Source organism: Odontesthes bonariensis, chromosome 9, assembly GCF_027942865.1.
Source record: "Odontesthes bonariensis isolate fOdoBon6 chromosome 9, fOdoBon6.hap1, whole genome shotgun sequence".
NCBI classification, from domain to species: Eukaryota; Metazoa; Chordata; class Actinopteri; order Atheriniformes; family Atherinopsidae; genus Odontesthes; species Odontesthes bonariensis.
In genome coordinates, this window is record NC_134514.1 from 29,191,136 (window position 1) to 29,216,072 (window position 24,937).

Genomic DNA, 24,937 nt, shown 5'->3' on the forward strand with positions numbered 1-24,937 from the left:
CATAATAAACATTTGTTTACCTTTCTAATAATTCTCTTTATTTATCCAGTTCTCACACAAGGACAATAGTTAGTGACACATGTACGATTAATCAAATTTAGCCCATGGCAGTCGTCTGCGTCCAAAGGATGAAGACTGACGTTAACACAGCAGGTCACAACTTGTTATTGTGGTCTCACAACAACACAAGCACACAATGTAGTTTTTCACAGTAAAGGCTGAAAAATAGTAAAATGACTACATTTAAAAAAAATTCAAAATCATTGCATGCCTACATGTGTCTTTTCAAATTGTAACATGGTTTTTGCATTATGTGAAACTGTCACGCATGATCAAAAGTGTGTTTTCAAGGCTTTGCAAAGGTGACATGCCTATGTTTTCTTTTGCAAATTGCATAACATTGCAAACATGACTCCATTTTGGATTACGTGAAATTGTCATGACACTGATATAACACTTCTATGTGGATAACTGATGACATTATGTCCACGAATATTTGAATAGGTCCCTCTTATCAAAAGAGCGCTGAGGACAAAGAAGATCTGAGGGATTTCTGGAGTTTCTGGTAAGGACACTGGATGTTAGCAATATATCCTTTGGCCCTGTAGGTCATGTGGCCTGTATATATATTTATATATATATATATATAAATATATATACATATTTATATATATATATATGTGTGTATATATAAATGTGTAGCTTTTAACTGTATTAAACTTAAAAAGTCTGACTCATGGCAGTAATGATAATGTTAATAGCAATACTACTGCTACTATTACTACTAATAATGATATAAATAACAATGTTAGCGCAAATGAACCAAAATCAAACTGAACTGTCAAAGAGTCAAGACAGAGTGATGTTGATTTTAAAGATCAACTCTGTTTTACGGTTTCAGACATCATGATTAGTTTGAGACAAACAAGCTGTGGTTATTGTTGATATATTGACACGATGTGCTGTTTATACACTGATTGGACCTCAGTGACTACAAATTGTGAAATTTCTTTGACTTCACTGACAACAGTGTTGTAGATATTGATGTTTGCGATACAATTTATGGTTGTGCCGTTTTGTGCAGTGCTATACCATAGGTTGCACTTTGCAATATTTCCTCCCATCATTTGTGAAAGAGACACAATTTAAGAAGAATCTTTTAACATTTTCTGATCCGATAATCCAGCTATATAAGCTCCGATTAGATGTTAATGATAAAAAAAGATTCAAAGAAAGATTATTACTATTATAGTTTATATAGATCAGCACACCTGTATTTTATTGTAAATGTTTGCTAAGTATTACTATTGTGTTGCCAACTGTAGAATCAAAATTTTCAAATTACATCAGTGTCTTTACACACCTAAAAACTGTTGAAGAAACATTTTCTTTTCTATTCTTTTTGTTTTAAACATGGATAGAATGACCAGCTGTGTTTCTTTGATCAGAATTGCTGTTTCAGAAGCTCCAGCAGCTAAGACCTCCACAGAAAACACCAAAGGGAGGTCTACTTGGCTGTCCAGGCTGTTGGGTCAGGTCCTGGTGTTTTACGTGATTATTGCAGAAAAAGAAAATCCAGCAGGTTTGCTCTTAAGGGAAGTCTGTATCCTGGTCATTTCAGGAAATATTAGATTACAGAGGGTTTTAACCTGTGTTTGTGTTTGTGTGCTGAGTGTACTCCTCTGATCAAACGTTTCTCATACATGACGATTCTTTTGAATTCTCCAGTTTGGTTTTGCTGTTGTTCATGAATATGTAGAAAATACTAACAAAATGAATCCTCTCCTTCCACACTGTAGTCCTGTTAAAACTAAAGATGGGACACAACAGCCCGATAAATCTACCCAAGGTGGCCAAGTGGTGGAGCTGAAATGTCCCAAAGAAGAAGAGGACACAGTGCAGGAAAACACCAACAAAGAAGAAAAGCCTGCAGCTGTAGATGAGCCGAAAAAGACTAAAATTATAGATAACGTCACAATGAAAAAAGTCACATTTGATGACTTTACTGTGTGCCAGAAACCAGATGAGAAGTAAGTTCACAACTGCAGGATTTTTTAGCAGACAACTGTTCATACACAGTGTTCACATACACTCATATTGACTGTGTGTGTGTCTGTTTGTGTCTATGTAGAGGTGTGAGGTTCTATATCAACTCTCCTGATAGTGCATACAGCTCACAGACTCAGCAGATCTCCTGCCGCGGGTGAGGACATCTGCACACACATACTCATAAACAGCTTGTTAGATGTGTTTTTTGCAGCAGATCCAGTCGGCACATCATTTTTGTTCATTTTTCTGCTTGCATAATCTGTTATCGACCCATGAAATCTGCAGCAATTTCCTTTAACTGCTGTCCTCTTTCCTGGATACAGATACCTGATGTTGCACCTAAAGAGGTTCAAGTTCACCGAGGACCTGGAGATGAGGAAGCTGAACGACCCCATCATCATCTTCAATGAGCTGATGGTGACCTCCAGCCAGGTAAAGCATTTACACACCCCAGAGCAAAGAAAAAGTAAACATGTGTTGTTGTCAGGATTGTGTGTGAGTGAAGCTAACTGTTGTCTGTGATTCTTCTCAGGCTGAGGGTCGGTACAGCCTGGTTAGTGTCATCAACCATCTCGGCTCCACAGTAAATAGTGGTTAGTCAACTTCTGATGAGTTTACACCTTAAACATATATGGAATCACCATATTAACATAATGATCTGTATTGTACATAGAGTTTGTGTGTTTAAGATTGACTCCAGCCATTTTAACAACTTAACATTTGACAAAATTTGTTCTAAAGATGGATGGAAACATGGCTGCAGTTCATAAGTTTCCATTAACATAGATTTTTCTCGTGTTAGGACACTACACGAGCGAGGGATTGCACCCGGACGAGGCCCTGCATAACCATTCAGACCGATGGCTCCACTACAACGACAGGGACATCTTTGAGACCAGCAGAGCTGTTGTTCGTGAGTGATGTCAGAAAACTTGCTACGTTTTATTCTACTAGAGATAGGTAAGCCAACAAGAGGGAAACACCTCGTCATCTCAGGTCAAACAGATGTCATACAAATTCTTGCATAGTTTGATTTACTTTTGTCCACAAACAGTGAGCTCACTAACATTTCCTGTCTGTTTTCAGATGTAGGCCACACTGATAATGTGGGACCTTACCATTGGTATTATGTAAATATTTACTGGGCAGCAGCCATGTTTTTCTCTTTAAGATGACGGTAGTGGTAATTTACCAATTCTGTCAGACTAATCTAGGAAATGATACAGGCCTTACTGTATTCATTTCTGCTAATTCCTGATTTATAATTCCTGTAAAACATTCAAGGTTAATCAGTAGGCCCTGTGTGTAATATCAACAGGTCAAATTACCGCATGTAAAGTGAAATGAGTTGCTTACACAAAGAGAAGTCATCTGCCCTCATACCAGTGTTTTATTGAACTGACATAGAATTAAACAGCAGTAATATGTCAAATCAAACAAAAAGACAAAACATTAAGCAGGGACTAGATTATAAATCATAGATTTCTCCTTTACTGGCTTTATCATAACTTAATTGATGTCTGCCTGTATTTCTTTACTCTTTCCCTTTTTATTGCAGAAGAAAAGTCTATATAATTCCAAACCATTTTAACTAGAATCTTAGAAAAATTACACTTTAAAATTGCCACTTTATGCAGTGTAGGAAATATCAATTTTCACTGTCACTAGATGTTAAAAATTGAACATTTTTATGAGTATAATAAATCGACATAGTCAGCAGATCTTTCTTTTAACAATCTCTTTCTGTGCAATTTAAGTTTGTGAAGTAAACTATTTAATCTTTTCCAAAGTTACTTCCCTCTCAAAGAACATTTCCACCTTTTCATTAATCTCATATGCAACATTAAACAGAAGATCATTATCAAACGCATGCAATTTCTTGATAAGGATACACATTATGGTTATTCTAGAGTTCAGTCATACTGGACCATGGGGTGATCACTCCAGGGAGGCAGGTTGGAGAGTTTCTGCTCGGTCGCTGTTTCTATGGGCCAGCCCCAGGCCCTAAAGAATCCAGTCAGGTTCATCTCCACAGAGTAAGAGAAAGTCTCAGCATACAAGTTCATCTTTCCTTCGTTGTCCTTGGGAAAGTTACTCATGTCATGGTAGGCGGCAAACACCTTTTTAAAGGCATCCCAGCCAAACTTCTTTTGAAGCTACGAGAAAGAAGACAGATAGAGAGAGAGAGATGTAACATACAGTTTTTATAGCTGCGACTCAGAGAGAAAGTTAGAAACAACGGTCTTCTTTTTCTCACACAGTCATTTGCACGTGTGTTCCACTCACATCAGGCATTAACGCATGTCTGATAACTGTGGGTACAGGCATGAATGCACCAAGGGAGTATTAAGTATTTGCATTAATGTGACCTGGGCAACATTCATCAACCACTGACTCAACTGCCTCCCGTCAGTGAAACATCATTGGCACTATTAGCCATTCATTTTACAGTTGGCTGATGGGCTATCGCACAAGTAAAAATAAATCACGTTCCAGTAAGTAACTGTACAGCCCATACGTAGAATCATGAGTTAGGTTGTTTAGAATTATCGTCCCTTGGTCAGGATTTGATTTTGAGGTTCTGTGGGTAATGGCTCAGTTCTGGTTGCCTATGAGAGGTGCAGGACTCTGACATTGACATCTTTATCATTGTATACAGCAATTATGTAGATGAATATTTGCATATAATGGGGAAGTGACTCGATCACGAGGAGTCACTCAGGATGCATTCTTTTTTTCTTATTTTTTACAACTTTATTTATCATTTTTCCATATTGAAAACATTGACATCATTAGTTAAGCATTTCTTACAAAAGTTGTGAACCCGCCCCACCCTCCACCCCATCCAGGTGGCTTCGCCACAAAAACACTCACGTATCAAACGTGCAAACAGAGCACCAAAAGAAGAAAACAAATATACATAAATACAAAAACAGACAGACAGAAAAGACTCAAACCAATCTATGTTGAAGGGACACTATGTCATTTCTTTCCCCATCTAGTGGTGCAATTTTATTTTGCAAAGTTGAATGAATTTGCTCTCTAGCGCCTCACGTTTTCAAATGTGCGCTGCAACTTCTTGAACTACGGCAAGCGGAATGTGTCAAGATTCAAGAAGCTATAGCTTCAGACTCAAGGTCCATACAAACAAAAAGAAATCAAGACACACAGTACAAAGGATTATATAACACACATACAACAACACTATGAATACAGATGACAGATAACATGTCAGATAACATAACATCTCCTTTGGTGTGCAAGCAATGCAATTAGTCATATTCCGGGAGTTACCGGAAGTGACGTTGACGCAGCTTTAGCATTAGCCTGTGTTAGCAATAGGAGCATTAGCAGCGGTAAATAAACTCCCGGTAAACTTACAAAATTTCTAATGCCTCGTTTTGTGAGCTAAAAGCCTATGTGTACTACGGCAGAAGTTTGGTAACAATCAATGCATTATTAGTGGGATCATTTACTAGATAAAATCTATTTAGCATTTTTTTTTTTAAAACTTTATTAGTAAATTAACAAAATAACAGTTTACAAATGTGAGCATGACGCCAAAAAAAAGATATCCAGGGGGAGCATAGGAATAATAATAAAAAGAAGAAGATGATGCACTTACAAAAAGAAAGCTAATGAACACAAAGACATATGTGCCAAGGAATAAAATCTATTTAGCATTAGCGGCTGTAATAAGCCATTTGGCGGAAATGACGTCACAATGACGTCATTTCTGCTTGTAGGCCTGGTGGGGAAATCGCGATTCGAAGTGCTTTATGTCTCTCTCGGCACTTCGTCATTTTTCATAGAGCGGAAGGACATGGCAGCCTCCATAGAGCTTACCTGCTCCATAGACATAATATAGGTAGACGCCCCATTGACTGCTTCAGCCCGTTGCCGTGACGTAAAACGTCGCCGCCATATTGCTAGGGGGGTCATTTGGACCAGAGGTCTGTCAAACAAGCGCAAGTTGCATCGTTTTTTCTGGATAAAAATCACGATTGTCTTACATTTTGCAACCGATTTCACTGAGTCGTTTTTACATTCAAGGGTGTATGATCTATGTGGAGTACCCCCCCCAAAAGATTTGTCTCAATGTTTGAATCTTTGAATCTCGCTAATTAGGCTCTGACCTCCACACATGTGCATATGTCTATAATAGAGCTTGAAAGTCCCGCCCCCTTTTTTGCTTCTTCTTCCTACTTCCGTCGTCCCCATGGGACCTCATGCCTGGATCTATTAACATGGGCAGGATGATGTCTTCTGTTCCCAGTCATTATATGCCTTTTTACAGTACACGCATGATGTTCTGGGGTTAAATATGGATGAGTTCATGCAAAAACATTGGCGATTTGTCGTAGGAGTGCCTGGTTAAACGTTGTAAAAAAAAGTTAGGGTAAAAAGACTACATTGCGTCGCATATGCTACGTCACTGATCCCACATTAACTGTATACCGGCGGTCTCGCTGGCTGGCATAGACGAAGCCAGACATATCACCACCAGCATAGCAGAAGCTCTCCACGTGCCCCGACTGGTAGTGGTTCTCTCCTCGGCTCACAAGTTTTCGTTCGCCCTCGAAAAACTGAGTGAAACTGGCCAACGACAGCGCCATTCTTCCACTCCTCCGCGCGCCCAAACGTGATGACGTTTATTTTCCGTGCCAAACGCTACATGCTGTAGTTCGAGAAATGCTCAGAAAAATAACTTAACAATGAAGCACTTATGCCCGCTAAACTGTTACACTACTGGTATGAAAAAATATAAAAAAAATGTCCTACACAACATATGTGAAATGCAAGACTCAATTCCATCAAGCGCAAAAAATAGTTTTATTCCGTCTTGGCTCCGTCATTGACTTGAATTGCAAATTATTACACTTCCGTGGTCCCGAGGGGAGGAAGTTGAATGACGTCAAGGAGGCGGGACTTTCAAGCTCTATAATCGCTGATAGACGCTCACTTTTCTTGTACTCCCACAGCTCGTGCACAAATCTAAACTATCAAAATGGTGCTTCTTTAGCTACTACGTATTGACCATCATTAAGAGAAATAGCCTACAAATCAAATAGTGAGACACTGGCAGTCAGTCTGTTTTTTGTAGTTGCGTTTCAAATATGTGCATTGAGCAACCACCTTGAACTGTGCAATTGACAATAAACAGTAATTTGACAAACCAACATTACAAAAAAAGACAATGGTGAACAAACATCAAAACAGCTGCAGCTTTCTATATCTCTATAGCAGTAAAGTATACATATCTCAAAAAATTTAAATCGTCTAATATAAATACCATAATATAATATAATGACTCAGTATTATGTGTGATGGAATAACATATGTGTGTGTGTGTATATATATATATATAGATATATATATATAGATAGATAGATATATAGATATATCTATATATATACACACACAATCATGCTCATAAGATTTTCACATCTAAGCAACAGTGCAATTGACAATAAAAATTAATTTCCCAAACAAAAACTTCTGATACAGAAGACAAATGTAAACAAACATCAAAACACCTGCTGCTATTATAAATAAATACCATAATATTTCAATAGTTTAATTCTAATACACATATAGTAATATAAAATATAATATAATAATTTAAATATGTATGTATATATTTGTTTTTATAAGCTTGTGTCTAGGCTTGTATCTTGGAGCTAGAACCCTTTAAAAAGTATAGTTTTGCTAAGCCTTTTTCGGCTGCTGCCACTCTGTAATTCCAGTGTACTGAGTTTGGCTATGTGGTGCAGCCTGAAGTTTGTGAAATGTGGACACAACCAATGACAACAGTGAAAAGTGGTGGTTGTCTATACCAAACTGTGTGTCCTGAATGTGCTCCTTGAGCAGAAACACATCATCTGAGCCAATTTCAGCCCGGACAAACTGCTCTTTTACCGACACACTGACAGCTTGCCCCGATACAGACCGGCGATCTTGACGCAACTGACCCCCTAGCAAGATGGCGGCGACATTTAACGCGACCCAGAGGCGAAAGGGGCGTCTACCTATAATATGTCTATGACCTGCTCTATGTAGATACAGACAAGTTATTCTTCACTCAGGAGGATAAGTGAGATTTTTGACAGAGATCATTTTACACCAATGAAAACTAACTTATGAATGAATATGTTGATTTGAGCTAATAAATGACTTAAAGGATAAGACCGGTTTTTTGACATTGGGCCCTTGATTTCACATTATAACATGATGTTCTACTCACCCCTGCTTGTTGTTGGTCATTTGGAGCTGTTCCGAAGATATTCGAGAGGCGTCTGGCTGCAATCTTGAGATATTCAGCCATGAAACGGTTTCCTATGGGCAAGCTTATACAGGCACAAACTATGCTGTTTATAATTTATTAATTACTGTACACTAGCACTGATAACGTGGAGGTGCGTCGCTTACTTAAAAAAATCCGGGTTATTGTAATTTTGATTTTTTTTGTCGTAAAGTGGGTGTTACTGACGTCCTCGTGGTGCTACTGCCACAGACAGCCCACAGACCTGCTGCCTATTTATTCATTCGGCTAAAATTCAAAATTAGTAACCCGGATTTTTTTAAGTAAGCGACGCACCTCCACGTTATCAGTGCTAGTGTACAGTAATTAATAAATTATAAACAGCATAGTTTGTGCCTGTATAAGCTTGCCCATAGGAAACCGTTTCATGGCCGAATATCTCAAGAGAGCAGCCAGACGCCTCTCGAATATCTTCGGAACAGCTCCAAATGACCAACAACAAGCAGGGGTGAGTAGAACATCATGTTATAAAGTGAAATCAAGGGCCCAATGTAAAAAAAACGGTCTTATCCTTTAATTTATTACATAGTGTCCCTTTGATCATTATGGTCATAACACCAACATTCTGGACCTCTGGCATAAGAAGAAAGACAAAAGTCCCAACAGTGAGAATATGGGCATCGAGAAGACTAGGACGGCAGTCAAAGAGAAAGAAAGAAAAATAAATACATTAATGAATAAAAAGAAGGAGTCAGGCAAAAGGCAGGCTCTTGATATGAGTTATGAACTGTGACCAGGTTCTGTCATATTTGTCCTCTAACCCGTGTACTGTATACTAATTTTTTCCAGAGCCAATCCCAACATCACCTCTCTAATCCAATGAACATAGGCAGGAGGGTTCTTCCCCTTCCAGTTCAATAGTATCAGACGACGGGCATGCAACGATGCAAAGGCAATTGCATTTTTGTGGAGGTGGGCCAACTCTAGCTTACTCAGAATGCATTCCAATGTCAAATGTGAACCGATGTAATTAGGGAAGTCCACTTGTTATCAAAACACTTAATACGCATTTTAAAGTGAGGTATGTATTGGCATTACTGATCTGCTAAATTGCTTTTATTAGCACATCAATGGCAGGAAAATACCTTTTCCTGAAAGAGGTGTAGACAGAAGCAGCTCAGTTGAATTTAAAGCTACAGATATTAAAACAGCTTATTTGAAACCGCTGTTTCAGATAGGGAATTCAGCTATTTGTTGGATATTTCAGCTGAAATGTGATGCATATTCTGGGGAAATGTGAGTCTTAAATTAACTTGGCATTTCAAATGATTGGGGAACTGAATTGGACTTTCAACACTTGATGTAAATATGTATGTGCTTTGATCTGTGTTTTTTGTTAAAATTTTTATTTTTCTATTTTGGCCAACTGGAAGGACCATGGCGTCATTATTATAAGCACTTTACTTCTGTAAGTTAGAATTTCATGACTAGTCTGTTGTCCCGGTTTTCCTGTGTGATTAAACTGTAAATATTATATAAATTGGAGAGTGATTAAATTTGTTTTTAACATTTGTATGACAGAAAGGTGGTATTATCTACGCTGTAAACTACAATACTAACATGAAATGTATTAGCCTAGAATTCAGGCTCACAAAGTATAGCTAACCTACAGAGCTCAGGGATGACCAACCGATAAGGTGAGGCCAATTTTAAACATTTTTTTGTCCTGATCCCCAAACGCAAATATTTTCATCTGCAGCTGTCTACAAGACTACTTCAGCTTTAACTTTACTTTTTTTTGCATTTGTACTGCAGTACTTCAGTAATAATTCAGGCTGAAGACCCCAGCACGTTTTCTATGCAGAATGTAATACACATGTTTTCTCTCACCTGCATGTAGGTCTCCAGGGCAGTCCAAACCTTCCAGTTGCTGAGCTTCCTGCCTTCCTGAACGTACTTTTTTACACGGCGCTCACGTTCTTCTAAGGTCATCGATGGATGAGCCTGTATTAAGGACATTTAAATAATCTTTTAAAAAGAAACAGATGTGCATGATGTGATCAAAGTTACAGGTAAATAAATAGAAACACTTGTCTCCAATATGTTGCAACACATATTGACACTTAGGATTTTTTAAGATAGGAGATATGTAATATTAAAGACTTCATCAATATGTTAAAGCGATGGCATTAAGTCATCCAAACACTGAACTAATTGACATTGTAACCAGGTGGTCTGAACACTCATTCTGGTACTGTATTGAAATATCTATGTTCTTAGTTTTGCTGCTGCCACCTAGTGGTGTAACAGATAAAAGTTATAGTGCACAGACGAGTTTTTTCTAGATTGATAGAGACGGACATAAGTGTGACAAGTTGAGCTTAGCAGCGTCAGCAGACAGCTGTTATTTGGTGACTAAAGTTAACCACTTGTTGAAAAGTATAACGTTAGCAAGGTTACGTTAGAATAATTTTTGACGGTTGAAGGAGAAGTCATCCGACCGCTACAGAGTTACTGACCCGTGAGTCATTACGGAAAGGATCAAAGGATTTCAAGTATTCTACTGCTTCATTTTAATGCCTGTCTCCTCTTGGAGCTTAGATGATGGCTATACCTGCAGGATTGGTGAAACACACACCAGGTGGGTTACAACATCAATATCATTTTTGGCTTCATTCAGAAATGCCTATGGTTGTGATGGTGAAAAATATGGAACATCTGCAAAATTTTCCATACCCGCTGAAGCGCCATTCAGACTTTCCATTCATCTGAACAGCTGAACGTGTGGTCCTCATATTTGAATCAGTATCCTGTTACTTTTCTGACAGAAATATGACTGGGCCATATGTAACTTGTGACAAATACCTTCAAGGCTGCCAAAGTCTGAACTGCAGCAGCCATATTGAAAGGCAGATATGTACAGCAGTGGTGGGTTATTTGGCTTTCCCACAGATCTTGTCATCAAATGAAAACATAATAGCCTAATCTAATCTTAACTTCCCTACTCTGCAATTTCCAAAAGTAGCTGCAAGCCCACTAAAACGGAATTTTCATAGTTTTATTGTATTTACCAAATCTGAGTCAAATTGTTTATGTGTATGTATTTAGCAGATGCTTTTTTCCAAAGAAAACCAGAAAACTATGCTTAATTGTTCAGTGATCTTAATTGTGCTGAACTGAGGTGGATCTGCTGCTGTGCTCTCTGTCTGACCGTATTGGACAACTTTTCGACCCCTCCCACAGACTTCTATTTTGTTTTACGTTAAAAAAAAGGGAAATTATTGAACTCATTATTATGAGTTTTTAATTCACAATGTATGAATGATAGTTGAAATGAATAAAGTGAAACATAACATTTTTCCTAATTTGATGGAATGAATAAATAAATAAATGACTCCACCTTTTCCCTGTTGAGTCCCAGCACCTCCTCGTGCACATACACTGACCACAGGTTACATGTGGCCTCTGTAGTGTGTGGTGGAAACTCCCAGCAACTTCTCTGTTGGTTGTGTCCCAGTTCATGAATTTCTCCCCAGATACTTTTGGTCTTGGCATCTTCTGGTCTGACCAGCTCTGATGCTATAGAAGAGTGCATCATGATGGGATAGCCTGAATGCATCCAACCTGGATAGAGAAAAAAAATAATGAATCCTGTTTTTGGCACTATAGAGAAACTCCACAACTTCTTTCCCACATGATCTATCCAGTTATATAAAAAAAATGTCTTGGTCAGACCAAACCCAGACTTTTAAGACGCATGTAAATATGTTAGTCTGACCCAAGTTGTACAAAACTGATCTTCTGAAAGCCTGACTCACACCCAGATAATGTGGCTCAACTTGACTCAATTGGATTTAGTTGCTCTCTGCACATGCTCTAAAGTTCCATTTGGTTGCATCATTTTGTAAAAACAAATGACCAATACAACTGATCTCATTCACATATTTTTCCGTTTCTTTCAGACTGCAAAACACTGCCACCCGTTCTTTTCCCATCTATTGTCAAACTACTTTTAGATCAACTTCATAGAGAGCATCACAAAGCACTATTTTATTGATCTTCGTTTTCACCCTTCATTTGTCAGACTTCAGGAACATATCAGCCATGTCATCTGCAGAATTCTCTTCTGAAATTATTATTATTATTATTCAATGAGTTTGCAATGATGACAAAATGTATTAACCGAGAAAGTTAGGATATGTCCAGTGGAAGTAGGATGTAGAGGATTTGTTGCAAAGTCTGTTGTCTCATTGTTGAGGGAGCTGGGTGTAAGTGGACAGAATGTGAGGAAAATAGTGAAAGAACTGTCAGATGAAGCAGTAAAATCCAGTCAGTGGATTTGGGTAAGAAGAAGCAATAGCAGCTGGGGGCCCAGCAGGGGGAGCACTTAGGGTAAACACTCTTGGAAGAAGCAAAGAAGAAATTCAGGATATTTAAGTGGAGGGTTTGGCCCATGTGATCCTCTTGAAATCAGGCGGCCATTTTGGGTCAGTTGTATGGCTTAGTTTTTGCTGGCATTTTTGCTGATTATAGGACTGTTTAGGTGAGTTTGTCTGCTGAATCTGCTAGTGTGTCTTGTCCTGCCTCCACCTCTGGCACCCTCTTTACTTTCATTACCCCCTACCCGAACCAGGGTTTGAATCCCATTCCTACTTATCTTAAAGGGGAACTGCGGTATTTTTAACATTAAGCCTCTTTTATGAGTCGTCTGCAATGTTTTAGAACCCCGCTCACAAATTTCGCAACGAAATTTAATTTGGATTACCACTGCACACCAGTAACCACTCCGGTGAGTTGATGATTTTGAAAATGGACGTTTATGGTGCTTTTACGGACCTTTTAGGACATGCACATGACTTGCCATTCTGAAGCAGGTTAAGATGAATCAAAATTAGGCAAATACCGGAGACAGCAGTAAAAGTCAAAAAAGCGGTGAGGGGGGTTCTAAAACATTGCAGACGACTCATAAAAGAGGCTTAATGTTGAAAATACCGCAGTTCCCCTTTAACCTCTTTAATTTCTCCCCCTACCCGAACTACGGTTTGCATCCCCACCCCGCTGTTACTGGTGTGCAGTTGGTGAAGAGGCTGAGGTAGCTTGTGGCTGTGGGAGAAAAATATAAAAATAAGATGGTGGTTGTGGTGTGAGGAGCAGTGATGGCTGGCATTAGGGGGTGACTCTGGGACGCCAGTGGTCATTGTCTAGCCTCCTGGAGGTGTCGTGGGCCCAACTAGACGAAACACTGATGAAAGGAGGTTCCCACCTGATGATATGTTGATCAGCACTGCTCACTGGTCTATATAGGGAGTATAGGGAATTACTCACTGAGTCTGGTCCTTTTTATTTTTATTTTTTTCTTTAGCACAAGTTTCTTGTGTTTACCTTGAATCGAGGAATGTGAAAACTGTTTTTAAAAAAGACCAGATTCAATGAAATAATTGAGGTGGTTGAGAACCTTTTCAGTTGGACTATGTTGCATCAGTGGATAATATAAGCCTTTATGCAGCTTTGTGATGCAGCAACAAAGCAACCTGAGAAGGGAGGCAGTTTGTGATCTGGGGATTCAACTACAGACTAGTGGCAGATGTTCAAGAGACTTCCAAGCATACTGAACAATTCTACTCAGCACATGCAAACCTCCCTTGTTGGACATTTCAAAACACATGCAGCTAAAGATTCAATGCCCCTGAGTACAAGACTGAATGCCAAAGCAGAACTTTTATTTTTGCATATCAGTAGATGTGTCAGTTAACCAAACTTACCAGCAGAAATCTGCACATCAGCTACGATGCGTTCTTTGCGGCCAAATTTGTGCGGTATAGCAGCCAGATCTGCAACTCCCTTCATGATATCATTCCAGAGTTTTTCCACCTCTTGAGGACACTGAAGCTCACGAACAATATGTGATGGTACAGTGAGGATGATGTTGTCAAACTCTAATTCTGCCCATGGTGAAGGAGCTGCACTCAGCAAGGACCAGTTATCCGCTGTTGTCACGCCTAAAGCGAACCAAAGGGGGAGTGTTGTCATGAAAACAGAGTCTTTAAGCATTATTATTATTCAGCAAAAGCCCCATTACTTGCAAGATAAGGGTACAACATGATCTCCCTGTGAAATATACCTTCTGACAAAGATGTAATCATATCTTTATATGATGAAACTTAAGCCTGGTTTATAGTCGGTAACGCAAGACGCAACGCAAGACGCAACGCAAGACGCAACGCAAGACGCAACGCAAGCCCTTGCACGGTTGCAAGCCCCCCCTTGCGTGTGTCACCTCAATTTTCTAAACTTTACGCTAGACGCAAGCACAAGCCACTGGCTGTGGTCGAAACCGCCTACTACTTGAAAACGGCATACTCATCGATCTGAAAGTATGCAGAGCGTTTACACACAGTGCACTTCACTCCTGTCCGAGCCCAAATCAGCCAGCCTGAAAAGCTGATTTCCCTTAAGCTATAAACTCTGTAAATATATAACTTTAGCAACATTTGAAACATTTTCAGGCGAGAAAGTAGTCGTTTAGACCCCCAAGGTGTTGAAAATCTGACAAAATACCGGCTATTTACAAGAAGAAGAAGCATGAATCCACTCGAAGAGGTCCTGGCGGTGAATTTGCTTTCATCATAGTAGGCTTGTCATTGAAAAAAACGCTACTCCACCTACTGTCCTGGCGGTGTTACTAATTTTGAATTTTAGCCGAATGAATAAATAGGCAGCAGGTCTGTGGGCTGTCTGTGGCAGTAGCACGACGAGGACGTCAGTAACACCCACTTTACGACAAAAAAATCTAAATTACAGTAACCCAAATTCTCTCTCACACACACACACACACACACAGGTTTGTCTTATATGCATAGATGCAGGTTCATTCTGTTTTGTAATCATAGCAACTAAAAGTTAAGGGGTTGTTCACAAAACAGGGGGAATTGGAGGGTGGATGGAGGATGTGAGATCATTATGTACCCATCAACACATTTCTCCCACAAACCAACTGATCTGTTAATACGATCATAAAGTTGTTCATATCCTATCCATCCATCCATCCATTTTCTATACCGCTGAATCCGTCGGTCGGGACGCGGGGGGTTGGAGCCTATCCCAGCAGTCAATGGGCAAGAGGCAGGGTACACCCTGGAAAGGCCACCAGTCCATCACAGGGCCATGTTCATATCCTAATATTATATATTTTGTCACGCCCAGAGACTCTTGTTTTTAGTTTTAATCTTTAGGTTATGCTTTTGTGTTCAGTCCATCTTTAGTTTTTTGTCATGCCTTAGTTTCCCTGCACTCTGTTTAATAGTTCACTCACTTCACCTGTGTTTTTTCCCTCAGCTGCACTCACTCCCCAATCACTCTCACTCCCTATTAGTTTCCTGCCTCCCCTGTCAGTTTTGCCGGATCTGTGTTGTTGTTAGTTCTCATGCCACGTTGCCACGATTAAGCTAAGTGTTTTTCATGTTTAATGCCAAGTCTTATGTTTTCGTTAGTCACAGTTATATTCATGGTTTTGTCTCAGTCTCATTTTTCATATCCGGCTCAGCCACGCTTTTTTTGACTTCTTTTGTTTTTTGAATTAATAAATCTTCCTTATTTTTGAAGTCCGCATCCGTGTCCACCCTTCCACACCACCAACCTGACATATTTTTTTATGAGAAAATTGATTCTCTGCACAAACCCTTCGAAAGTGTGAGCAGATAGTGACACACACTTACCAGACTTGTAGTAAGGGGCAGACACAGCCACCTGCACAATGACCTCTTCCTCGTCCACTTTGATATCACCTGGAGCCACCAGGTAAATGAGCCCCCCCCACAGGTTCCACACCTGCATCACCTCTGAGGTTATGGGGAACTGCTCACAAACAGAAGACGCTCTCTTCAACTCTTTATGTTTCAGTTTATCAGACTGACAGCCAATCTGGATCTGTGGAAGACAAAGACTATATGTTACAACTTGTACTAACGCTGTATGACAGGCTTACTCATAAGTGTAGTGAGTAATGATGCAGGGATGAACTGAAACACTGATGTATAGTATGTGAGTTAGTATATTTTTAGTCAATATAAAACTAAAACTTTGGGGATATTTTCATTTAATTTCCTCATTTTAAAAGTTACCTCTGCACAATAATGATAATCCTTTAATGTCAGCAAAAATTTTCGCTGCATTTAATTTTGACATTTGTATTAAGGAAAGAACTTTTCTTTCCAGCATGGCAACTTCCCCAAAACTTACAAGCCATTTTCTCCCTTTTTTTTATTGATAGAATACTTGACAAAATGGACTTGACATAGCAGCCTGACTGAGCTAAATGTTGACAGGATCACAATTATCATTTGAAATGATGTACTGTACCTTCCATCTCTTGTTAAGAAGCTTTGGAGGTATGAATATGTCGGTCTTCATGCCAGGGGGGAGGTACAGACCTGTACTGATCCACTCGTATTCTGTTGCACCAGTAGAGCCACAGACATTAAATTCATGCATGTAAAACAGGCAGAGGAAAGATTTGATTTTCTCATGATAATGTAATGCATTGCAACTTTTACACAACACACTATCCAGAGACATATTCTGAATTTTGTAATTCACTTATTTGTTCACATTGGTGTGAACTGACCTGTTGTCTGGGCATTAATCTTGATCCTTTGGTTGTAGACAACCGGCATTGATGGGTTATCTTTGATGAGGTAGGGCAGCAGGGCATCCTGGTTTAGGGACACATTGAAAACTTCGGATGCCACGCGGAGAAGCAGGTGGTCTTTGGGACTGTTCACAGGGTTCTGCTCACTCACCTTGAAATATAGAGCATATGAAGTTGCCGAGTTGATTGAATGCCAACCGTTTAAGACTGGATAAGTAATAAAAAAAAAACAGGTGACTGTTTCTCAGTAGGCACAGTGGCCATCTTTCATTAGGAAGACTGCTGATTTGATCCCTGATATACTATCTTGAATGTAGAAAATGCAAAACTCTAACAGGGTATTTGGTACAGCAAAGACACGCATAAAACAGACTGAGTTTAGCCATTTTCTTTTGCAGCTTTTGCAGAACTTAACACTTTGGTGTTAGTTTGGTGACTCCTACTTCATCAAGTCAGGACAACTGCATTGTACCTGTAAGGTAAGTTTAATTTTCTCATATGGTTTAAATTAAACCACAGAAACACTAAGGCATCGTGGGAAGCTTCAATTCTTTTGTTCAGGTGTTCTCATGTCATCTCTTCAGACCACAATCCACTGTTAAAAAAACTGTTTAAATTTAAGTTATCAGTCATCACCAGATCAGCGTATGGAAAAACCAAAAACCATTCTGTATCTAATATCAAGATCAAGATCTTTGCACAACACAAGAGCCAATGACACCTTCAAGGGGACAAAAACCATTGACATGTGACCAAACTCAGGGCTAGGATTGGCCTTATAGTAGCCTGGAATCTTTACTAGAATATTCATAAAGGAAAATCTTTCTTTCTCTGATCTGTACGGTATCATACTGGTCAAAATCAGGTACTTCAAGGCAAACCCAGTGATAATCAAAAATGCAACAGGGTACTGTCCAGATGTTTTGCTGTGCAACTGCTGATGATTTCCCTCATCTTCCTAGAGGTTTCTTATCCATTGTTTTGGTTGTTTCCTTGACAAATTTTCTTAACATTGATACACATTCACTGCTCAACATTTAAGGACTCCACCCAACTCAACACAGAGAAATGTGTGGCAATAAAAAAAGATGCGTTTAACTATTCAATGCTGCGTTCTCTGTACATTATGTCCACTTATGCAAACTAAATAAGCTACAATCACAGCTGGGTGTCTGACAGCTTAATGGACAGCATTTGTTGTAGATGAGTTTATATACTAAAATATTGTCATTATTAAAATTTTATTATAAATCTCAATATCTCAATTATTGCTAAGAAATACCTATTTCAAGTATTGCCTTGAAATAACTTATATCCCACATATGTGTCTTTTGTGTGCGACTCACAAAATTTAGAAGACTTACAATAAAAGAAACTTAATTTGCTAAACTTCATGTTGCCCACCTGTGGTATGCCCAACTTCTTCAAGATGTCAGTGAGGATGGACAGAACCTGTGTGTAGGCGAAGCTATCGTAAGCCTTCATGTTCAAGTAGTTGCTACACTCTTTTCCCAGTCTTTTAAGGCGTTCCTCCTCTTCTTTGGTAAGTTCTTTGCCCTCAGTGACATGATGAGCGAAGCGACGCAGAAGATGGCGAAAGTGGAATAGTGTGGCTTGGCCCAGCTCAATAGGCTTGCAGGAATCTCTTTTAATTGTGTTCGGCAGCAAGCTCAAGCCCATTTTGTTCAGGATCTTGTTTCCTGAAACAGGAAATACAAAATTTGACATTGCATGTGTTGTGTCCCCAATGTTTACCATTTTTCTCTCCCTTTGCACAAACCCTTTGCCTTTTAAGTGTCCAGTGTACATTCACATCCAGCAGAGGTAGACATACACCATGCATTCCTATGTTATTGTATCAGAGAGGCTGCCTGATGGTTAATACTGGATCTCCAAATCTTGTGGTTCATTAACATACCTGAGAAGTCTTGCAATGGGTTTTGCCCAAAGTGTGTTGATGCCCAGTACCAGGCATGTCCTCCAACCAATAGCCCTCCTCCCTCTGCCACAAAGTTTTGGATTTCCTCTACATGTTTGTCGCTGTATGCCTCACACACAAACACACTCAGGTCTTGCCTAAACTCTGTCTTCTCACACTCTAAACCTAAATTGGATAAAATCTTCATTCCTGGTACAAAACCAATGACCCCATTTCGACCTTGGTCCAGCCAGTGAATTGCATTCTTCCAAAATGATGCCATTGTCTGTAATAAAAAAAATAGTGGTTAATACTTTGGGGATATCATCAATTTTTATGAGGACAAAAAGGTTTTTTAGCACACCATTTATATAACCAACAAAATGTTCCTATAAGTTACAGTCTAGATAAAAGATGTCAAAAGTAACTACATATTAATCTACAAAAGATCAACAATTTATAACAATGTATTTTATAAGTGATAGAGGAATTTTCATCATTGCTTCCTTAAAATTGTGAATATTTGTGGCGTGTGTTTTTAACTAACTCAAAATGCACCTCAAATCCCAGAAGAGTTTCATGCGTAACCACAATGACTCGCCCCCGCCCATAGTAGGATCCTGCCAAGAACACACATTGCTCCTCAGTGACACCAATGGGGAAGGCTAGAGGGCCGTGGACCAGAGAGTCAGAGGCTGCAAAATCTCCCTGCAGGTCAAACTCTGAAATCCCTTTGAGCAGGAACTCCAGGTCTTCCTTGAAACTTTTCCCAACGCTATAAAGAGAAAGTGTTATCAGTCCCCTTGAGACTCTCTGTCTAAAACCTAACTATCAAGTTAGAAATCTCGGGGTAATATTGGACTCAGAATTGAACTTTAACAGCCACATTAAATCTGTAACATCAGCAGCTTTTTACCATCTAAAAAACATTGCCAGAATCAAAGGAATAGTGTCTAAACCAGACTTAGAGAGACTGATCCATGCGTTTGTCTCCAGCAGGTTAGACTACTGTAACGGCCTGCTCACTGGGCTCTCTAAAACGGGCTGTAAGACAGCTGCAGTACATCCAGAATGCTGCTGCTCGAGTCCTGACTAGAACCAGGAAATACGACCATATTAGTCCAGTGCTCAGGTCTCTGCACTGGCTTCCTGTCGCTCAGAGAATAAACTTTAAAACAGCTCTGCTTGTGTACAAGTCTCTTCATTGTCAAGCGCCAAAGTACATCTCTGACATGTTAGAGCCATATGAACCAACTCGGGCTCTGAGAACCTCAGGGAGGGGTCTCCTGCTGGTGCCCAGAGTCAGGACTAAACAAGGTGAGGCTGCGTTTCAGTTTTATGCCCCTAAAATCTGGAACAGTCTTCCAGAAGATGTGAGACAGGCCTCAACTCTGCCAATGTTTTAATCCAGGCTGAAAACAGTTCTATTTAGCTGTGCATATGACACCTGAAAGTATTTTATCTGCACTCTTCACTTTTAAATTAATTAATTATTATTTTTAATGGTTTTTTAATTTTTTTTTAATTTTTATTTTTATTATTATTATTATTATTATCAATATATATTTTTTATTTCTTTTTAATGATTTTATTGCCTTCTTGTGATTTTATGTAGCTGTGAAGCACTTTGAATTGCCTTGTGTATGAATTGTTTTCTATAAATAAAATTGCCTTGCCTTGCCTTGCCTTGCCTATATTATGGTAAGAAGATGGAGGCAGAAACCCAAAGGGGAGACCAAGCATAAAGAATCATTTCAAAATAAACCCTTTTTCATGCACAGTATCAGTTTTCAGAAATAAGATTTTCAGCAAAGGCTTGTTTGGTTTCTTTGTAACTTCATAAGAACAATAAATGTTGGCACTTGAATGTTATATTTTAACATTTATGTTACATTTTAACCCTATATATCGATGTAACAACATTCATACATTATAATGGTTATACTTCTGTAGTGTTTTGTGTATTGGTAAGATTTACGGACAAGATAGAGCAAGGTATAATTATCTGACTAAAAGAAAAATCTGAAAAATGGAATGAAAAAAAGCATATGCTTACTCTAAAGACATCCAGGTGGATGGGATGTCAGGGTAGATTGGCAGGTTTTCTGCAGCTGCATGTTCAGCAGAGAAGTAGATCCCTGCCACACCTGCCACTTTATTTCCTGGAAACTTAAGGATTGTGTTTTCAGCAGGGTTATGTGCAGCCCAGTTCCATGCTTGTCCCCCTATCAGCACCCCTCCTCCTGCTTTCAGAAAAGCCACCAGCTCTCTTGGGTCTTCACCAACGGTGTAGGCATTTGTTACATAAACACCAACCCCTGGATTTTCACTAAAGGCCTCCACAACACGGATTTGGAAGGTGGATGTATTGAGGTTATCAACAACTCTCTTTAGTTGTTTTTGCAGCCCCACATTGGGATTTCCAGATTCCCCTCTCAGCCAGGTTAGAGCATTCTCTACTAGATCAGGAAAGGCAAACAAGTAGGTCTCATGGCCCACAGCCACAATTCTTCCATTGCCGTATCGCGAAGCAGCCATCAGAACATGGCCATGGCTGTTCATTAATAAAGGAAAGGCATGCTCTCCATTCAACACCAGGTTACAGGGAACAGAGGTTCCCCGTAGGTCCAGCTCTCTTAGGCCTCTCATCAGAAACCTGTAATCCTCTTCATGGTGAGACTGGCTTGGTTGGTGAGACATGGTGAGAGGAATCACTGCTCTAAAGGTGGGATGAGAAGTTTAATGGATATTGGAAAGGTTCCTGGATGTAAATGGAGATTAAAGATGGATATGGAAGTATATTGTGTCAGTGAGGATGTCCTGTTGTATGTAGAACAGAGAAAGTTGGCAAAGCTTAAAATAAAATATTTTATACATCTACACATCTATCTATTATACATCTTTAAAGTCACAACATTTTCAAAGTTTTGATTTTATCAAAGCAAAAAAGTTACTTTTACCTGAGTGTAAAGCCAGTCTTGGCACTGCAGTTTCCCAAATAGAGCTCTATCACAAAGAAGAAGAGAGGAGAAAGCACAGAAGCTGCAGAGGAAGTGAGGAGGCACTATTTAAAGGAAAAGAGAAAGACATGATGAGGAGGGACTACAGTCATCAGCCAATGAATAGATGGAGAAAGATCAGACAAGCTGGATTCTACAAATAACTGTTCAGTAGAGCATGTTCAAATCACACACATACTTGGACACACCTCTGCACACCTGTCTAGGTGGAGTAACCATATAAGGCTCTATCTGGCTTACCAGCATGAGCATTTTGGAGGGCAGTGTCTACCTTAAGCACACTCCAGTTTATAACTAACTACCTGGCAGTTTGTGGTCAATCTTCCACATCACCTGATCCACAGTTTGAATTTCATTCAACAGAGAAGAGCTTTCCATAAATTAATATAGAAACAGTTATGATTGTGTTGGGAAGCTGACCAGAGTGGCATAAGTAGGAGGCAGATTCATGGCAGTTTGTCCAAAAAAAAAAAATCCCCACAAGGTGTTTATTTACGTGCCTTCTGCTTCACGTGTAGCAAAAAAAATGTATATATACAACAAAAAATATAACTGAACAGTTAGTTGAACTAAATAAAACTCAACATAGAACTAAACAAAAAAATAAATCAAATCAAGTGTAAATTGCTACACCCGATCAGATGGTTGCACTCCCCCTCCCTGCAACAGACAGAAGGCCACTGCTTAAATAGCCTCACCTCACTGGGCACTGCCTCCTTGGTTGTACCAACAGAGGAGGTGACTCCACTGGCTTTTAACTTCAACTTTCACTGTTTCACATGTCACAATTCATACAAATTACAGTAAAAACACTATTACCTGTTTTATCTTTTCATCTACATGTTAACCATACAAAATTAAATACCAAATAAACCTAAATAATATCTCAACCTAATGTGTCTCACCTTCCTGATGTGGACTAGTCCAATGACCTCCCCAATCATGCAGAAATATTGCAGCACTTCCTCCCTTTGTCTCTGAGCACATGGTGGGTATGGTGAGTAGCACACTTAAATGTTCATTTAACTTTTTCTAAGGAAATATAATTCAATAGATTATAACTGAATTTAACAATACTTGTCAGTGTTTATTTAAACCAAAGATGTTGAACTATGAAATATAACCAAACATAATACAAAACATAAACAAACCCGGGATAGTCTGTATCTGTAAAATGATGATTACTGATAGTAAAATGATTGAAAACAAACAAGTATGGTGAACTAAAGATGGTATTAATAAATGAGACAAATGGTCTCACCCACTTTGTCACAGATTGAACAATATGCCTTTTATATTGCTCTTTACACTTGTAATACATGTAGAAGTGCCTTAAAATATGATAAGATAAGGAAATGCAAGCTCATGTCACAGTAGTATGGGACATGCTTGATATCAAGTGTATCTCCAAAATTTTTGTTTTACAATGTTTTTTTTATCCCTGCAACAAATTGTGTCCCAGCTTGACACTCAGCTGGAAGTTACAGTATAGACACATGGTAGACATAGACATATGGTGTCAATACTGTACACTCCAGTATCTATCTGACTAGCTGGCAGTTTGTGGTCAGTCTTCCACATCACCTGGTCTACAATTTGAATTTCATTCAACAGAGAATAGCTTTCCATAAAGTAATGTAAAACACATTATGATTGAACAATATGCCTTTTATATTGCTCTCCACACTTATAAGGTGGCGGTTTCATCATAATGACCACACAACGTCCTCAGGAGGAAAGAGATAAACAGGTGGGTATCTACACCTTATACCTGATATGCGGGAGGTCATCTACAGGTTATACACGGTAACACTCAATACAATGCATATAAGAATTCATTTGAATGAATAAAGTCTGTATATTTAAAAGGAACAGAGAAAAAGTTCCATCAAAGAAACTAAACTTTTTTTGTAAACATCACTTAAACATACAGCTTCTTTTCTTCTTTATTTTTTTGGCACACACAGCTTGACTGGGTTTGCCACAATATGCCTTTTATCTTCCTCCCCACACTTGTAATAAATGTACAAGTGCCTTAAAGCAATTATATGTAACATTTCTACCTTAAAAGAACAGCTTGAAAAAAAATGTGCGGCTAGAATGAGTTTTAATATTACGATTGGCCTGTCTCCTATGCCCTTCAGGGGTCTGAGTTGGAATAACTGCGCTATGTAACTTTGCTGGACCGGCCTGGAAGCTGAGCGGAGGTACTTCGACTTGCTTTCTGGTACACCTACCGCAAAAACAAATAGACCCCTCTCATGCTCCCAGGTACATTTGATTACTCTTACATTCTCGGTCATAGCTTGCACCTTCTGACTCCTCGCCGGTTCGTCAACAAAAGTGAAACGTGAAAGCGAAAGGGTGTTGTATTTACGACAGTGTAACCGTACATTACCTCCACGCCTGTAGGGGGAGCTCCATAATGGACTTTTTGAGAAGTTACATTGTAGTGCTTTAAAATATGATTGAACAAGGAAATGCAAGCTCATGTCACAGTAGTATGGCACATGCTTTTTTGAAATATTGCTTCACAACCTTTGTATACATTATGACTAATCTAATAACTTATGTTACTAATATTATTGTACCATTAAATCTAATGTATTCAACAGCATAGTTACAGCCTTTACCTCTCCAGCACATTCTTTGGCCTACACTTTGAGCTGATATGTTTGTGTTCCACTGAACAGCTGTCAACGATCAGAATACAGATTGTAAACATACTGTATGTTTACAAAAAGCCCAGAAAACATGGCTTTGACTTGAAGTTTTAAATCAGCGAAGGAGGTGAGATCAAGCTTTTGCTGTGTTCTACAAGAAAGTGGTAGGGGACACCAAAGACCTGACAGATGCCCCCATGTTGCACAGGCTACAGAAATGCCTGGATGGTGGAGAAACCTGAACACACATTCAAGAGCGCAGCAGATTATTACGGGACACTCTACATTAAAGTTCTGGATCTACTTGATGCTGAATTGCAACAAAGAGGGCAGCCGGTAGTGGCACAGCGATGACTGAAGATTTTTGACTAAGCAGGA

At 39.2% G+C, this 24,937-nt stretch overlaps 2 protein-coding genes across 2 annotated transcripts; one reads left to right on the forward strand and one right to left on the reverse strand.

Annotated features, from left to right (window-relative positions):
* Positions 1–104: 104 nt before the first annotated feature.
* Positions 105–2,970, forward strand: LOC142388713 (uncharacterized). Its single transcript, XM_075474258.1, has 7 exons — positions 105–153; positions 1,480–1,582; positions 1,800–2,030; positions 2,132–2,203; positions 2,373–2,481; positions 2,582–2,642; positions 2,852–2,970. The coding sequence occupies exons 1-7, from the start codon at positions 105–107 to the stop codon at positions 2,968–2,970; spliced, it is 744 nt and encodes a 247-aa protein (XP_075330373.1).
* A 461-nt stretch (positions 2,971–3,431) lies between these two features.
* Positions 3,432–21,643, reverse strand: LOC142388558 (TRPM8 channel-associated factor homolog). Its single transcript, XM_075473960.1, has 11 exons — positions 20,933–21,643; positions 19,435–19,651; positions 18,877–19,162; positions 18,363–18,658; positions 16,935–17,109; positions 16,670–16,761; positions 16,027–16,237; positions 14,074–14,310; positions 11,712–11,935; positions 10,202–10,315; positions 3,432–4,205 (listed from the first exon to the last, which is right to left on the reverse strand). The coding sequence occupies exons 1-11, from the start codon at positions 21,574–21,576 to the stop codon at positions 3,963–3,965; spliced, it is 2,739 nt and encodes a 912-aa protein (XP_075330075.1). The 5' UTR covers positions 21,577–21,643; the 3' UTR covers positions 3,432–3,962.
* Between the last annotated feature and the right edge of the window lie 3,294 nt (positions 21,644–24,937).

Coding starts and splice junctions, on each gene's coding strand:
- LOC142388713 (XM_075474258.1), top strand. CDS start 105: ATGGCAGTCGTCTGCGTCCAAAGGATGAAGACTGACGTTAACACAGCA. Junction 1,583..1,799: donor AGAAAAAGAAAATCCAGCAG/GTTTGCTCTTAA, acceptor TCCACACTGTAG/TCCTGTTAAAACTAAAGATG. Junction 2,643..2,851: donor CGGCTCCACAGTAAATAGTG/GTTAGTCAACTT, acceptor TTCTCGTGTTAG/GACACTACACGAGCGAGGGA.
- LOC142388558 (XM_075473960.1), bottom strand. CDS start 21,576: ATGTCTCACCAACCAAGCCAGTCTCACCATGAAGAGGATTACAGGTTT. Junction 19,163..19,434: donor AAACTCTTCTGGGATTTGAG/GTGCATTTTGAG, acceptor TTTTTATTACAG/ACAATGGCATCATTTTGGAA. Junction 17,110..18,362: donor AGAAGTTGGGCATACCACAG/GTGGGCAACATG, acceptor CTATATTTCAAG/GTGAGTGAGCAGAACCCTGT.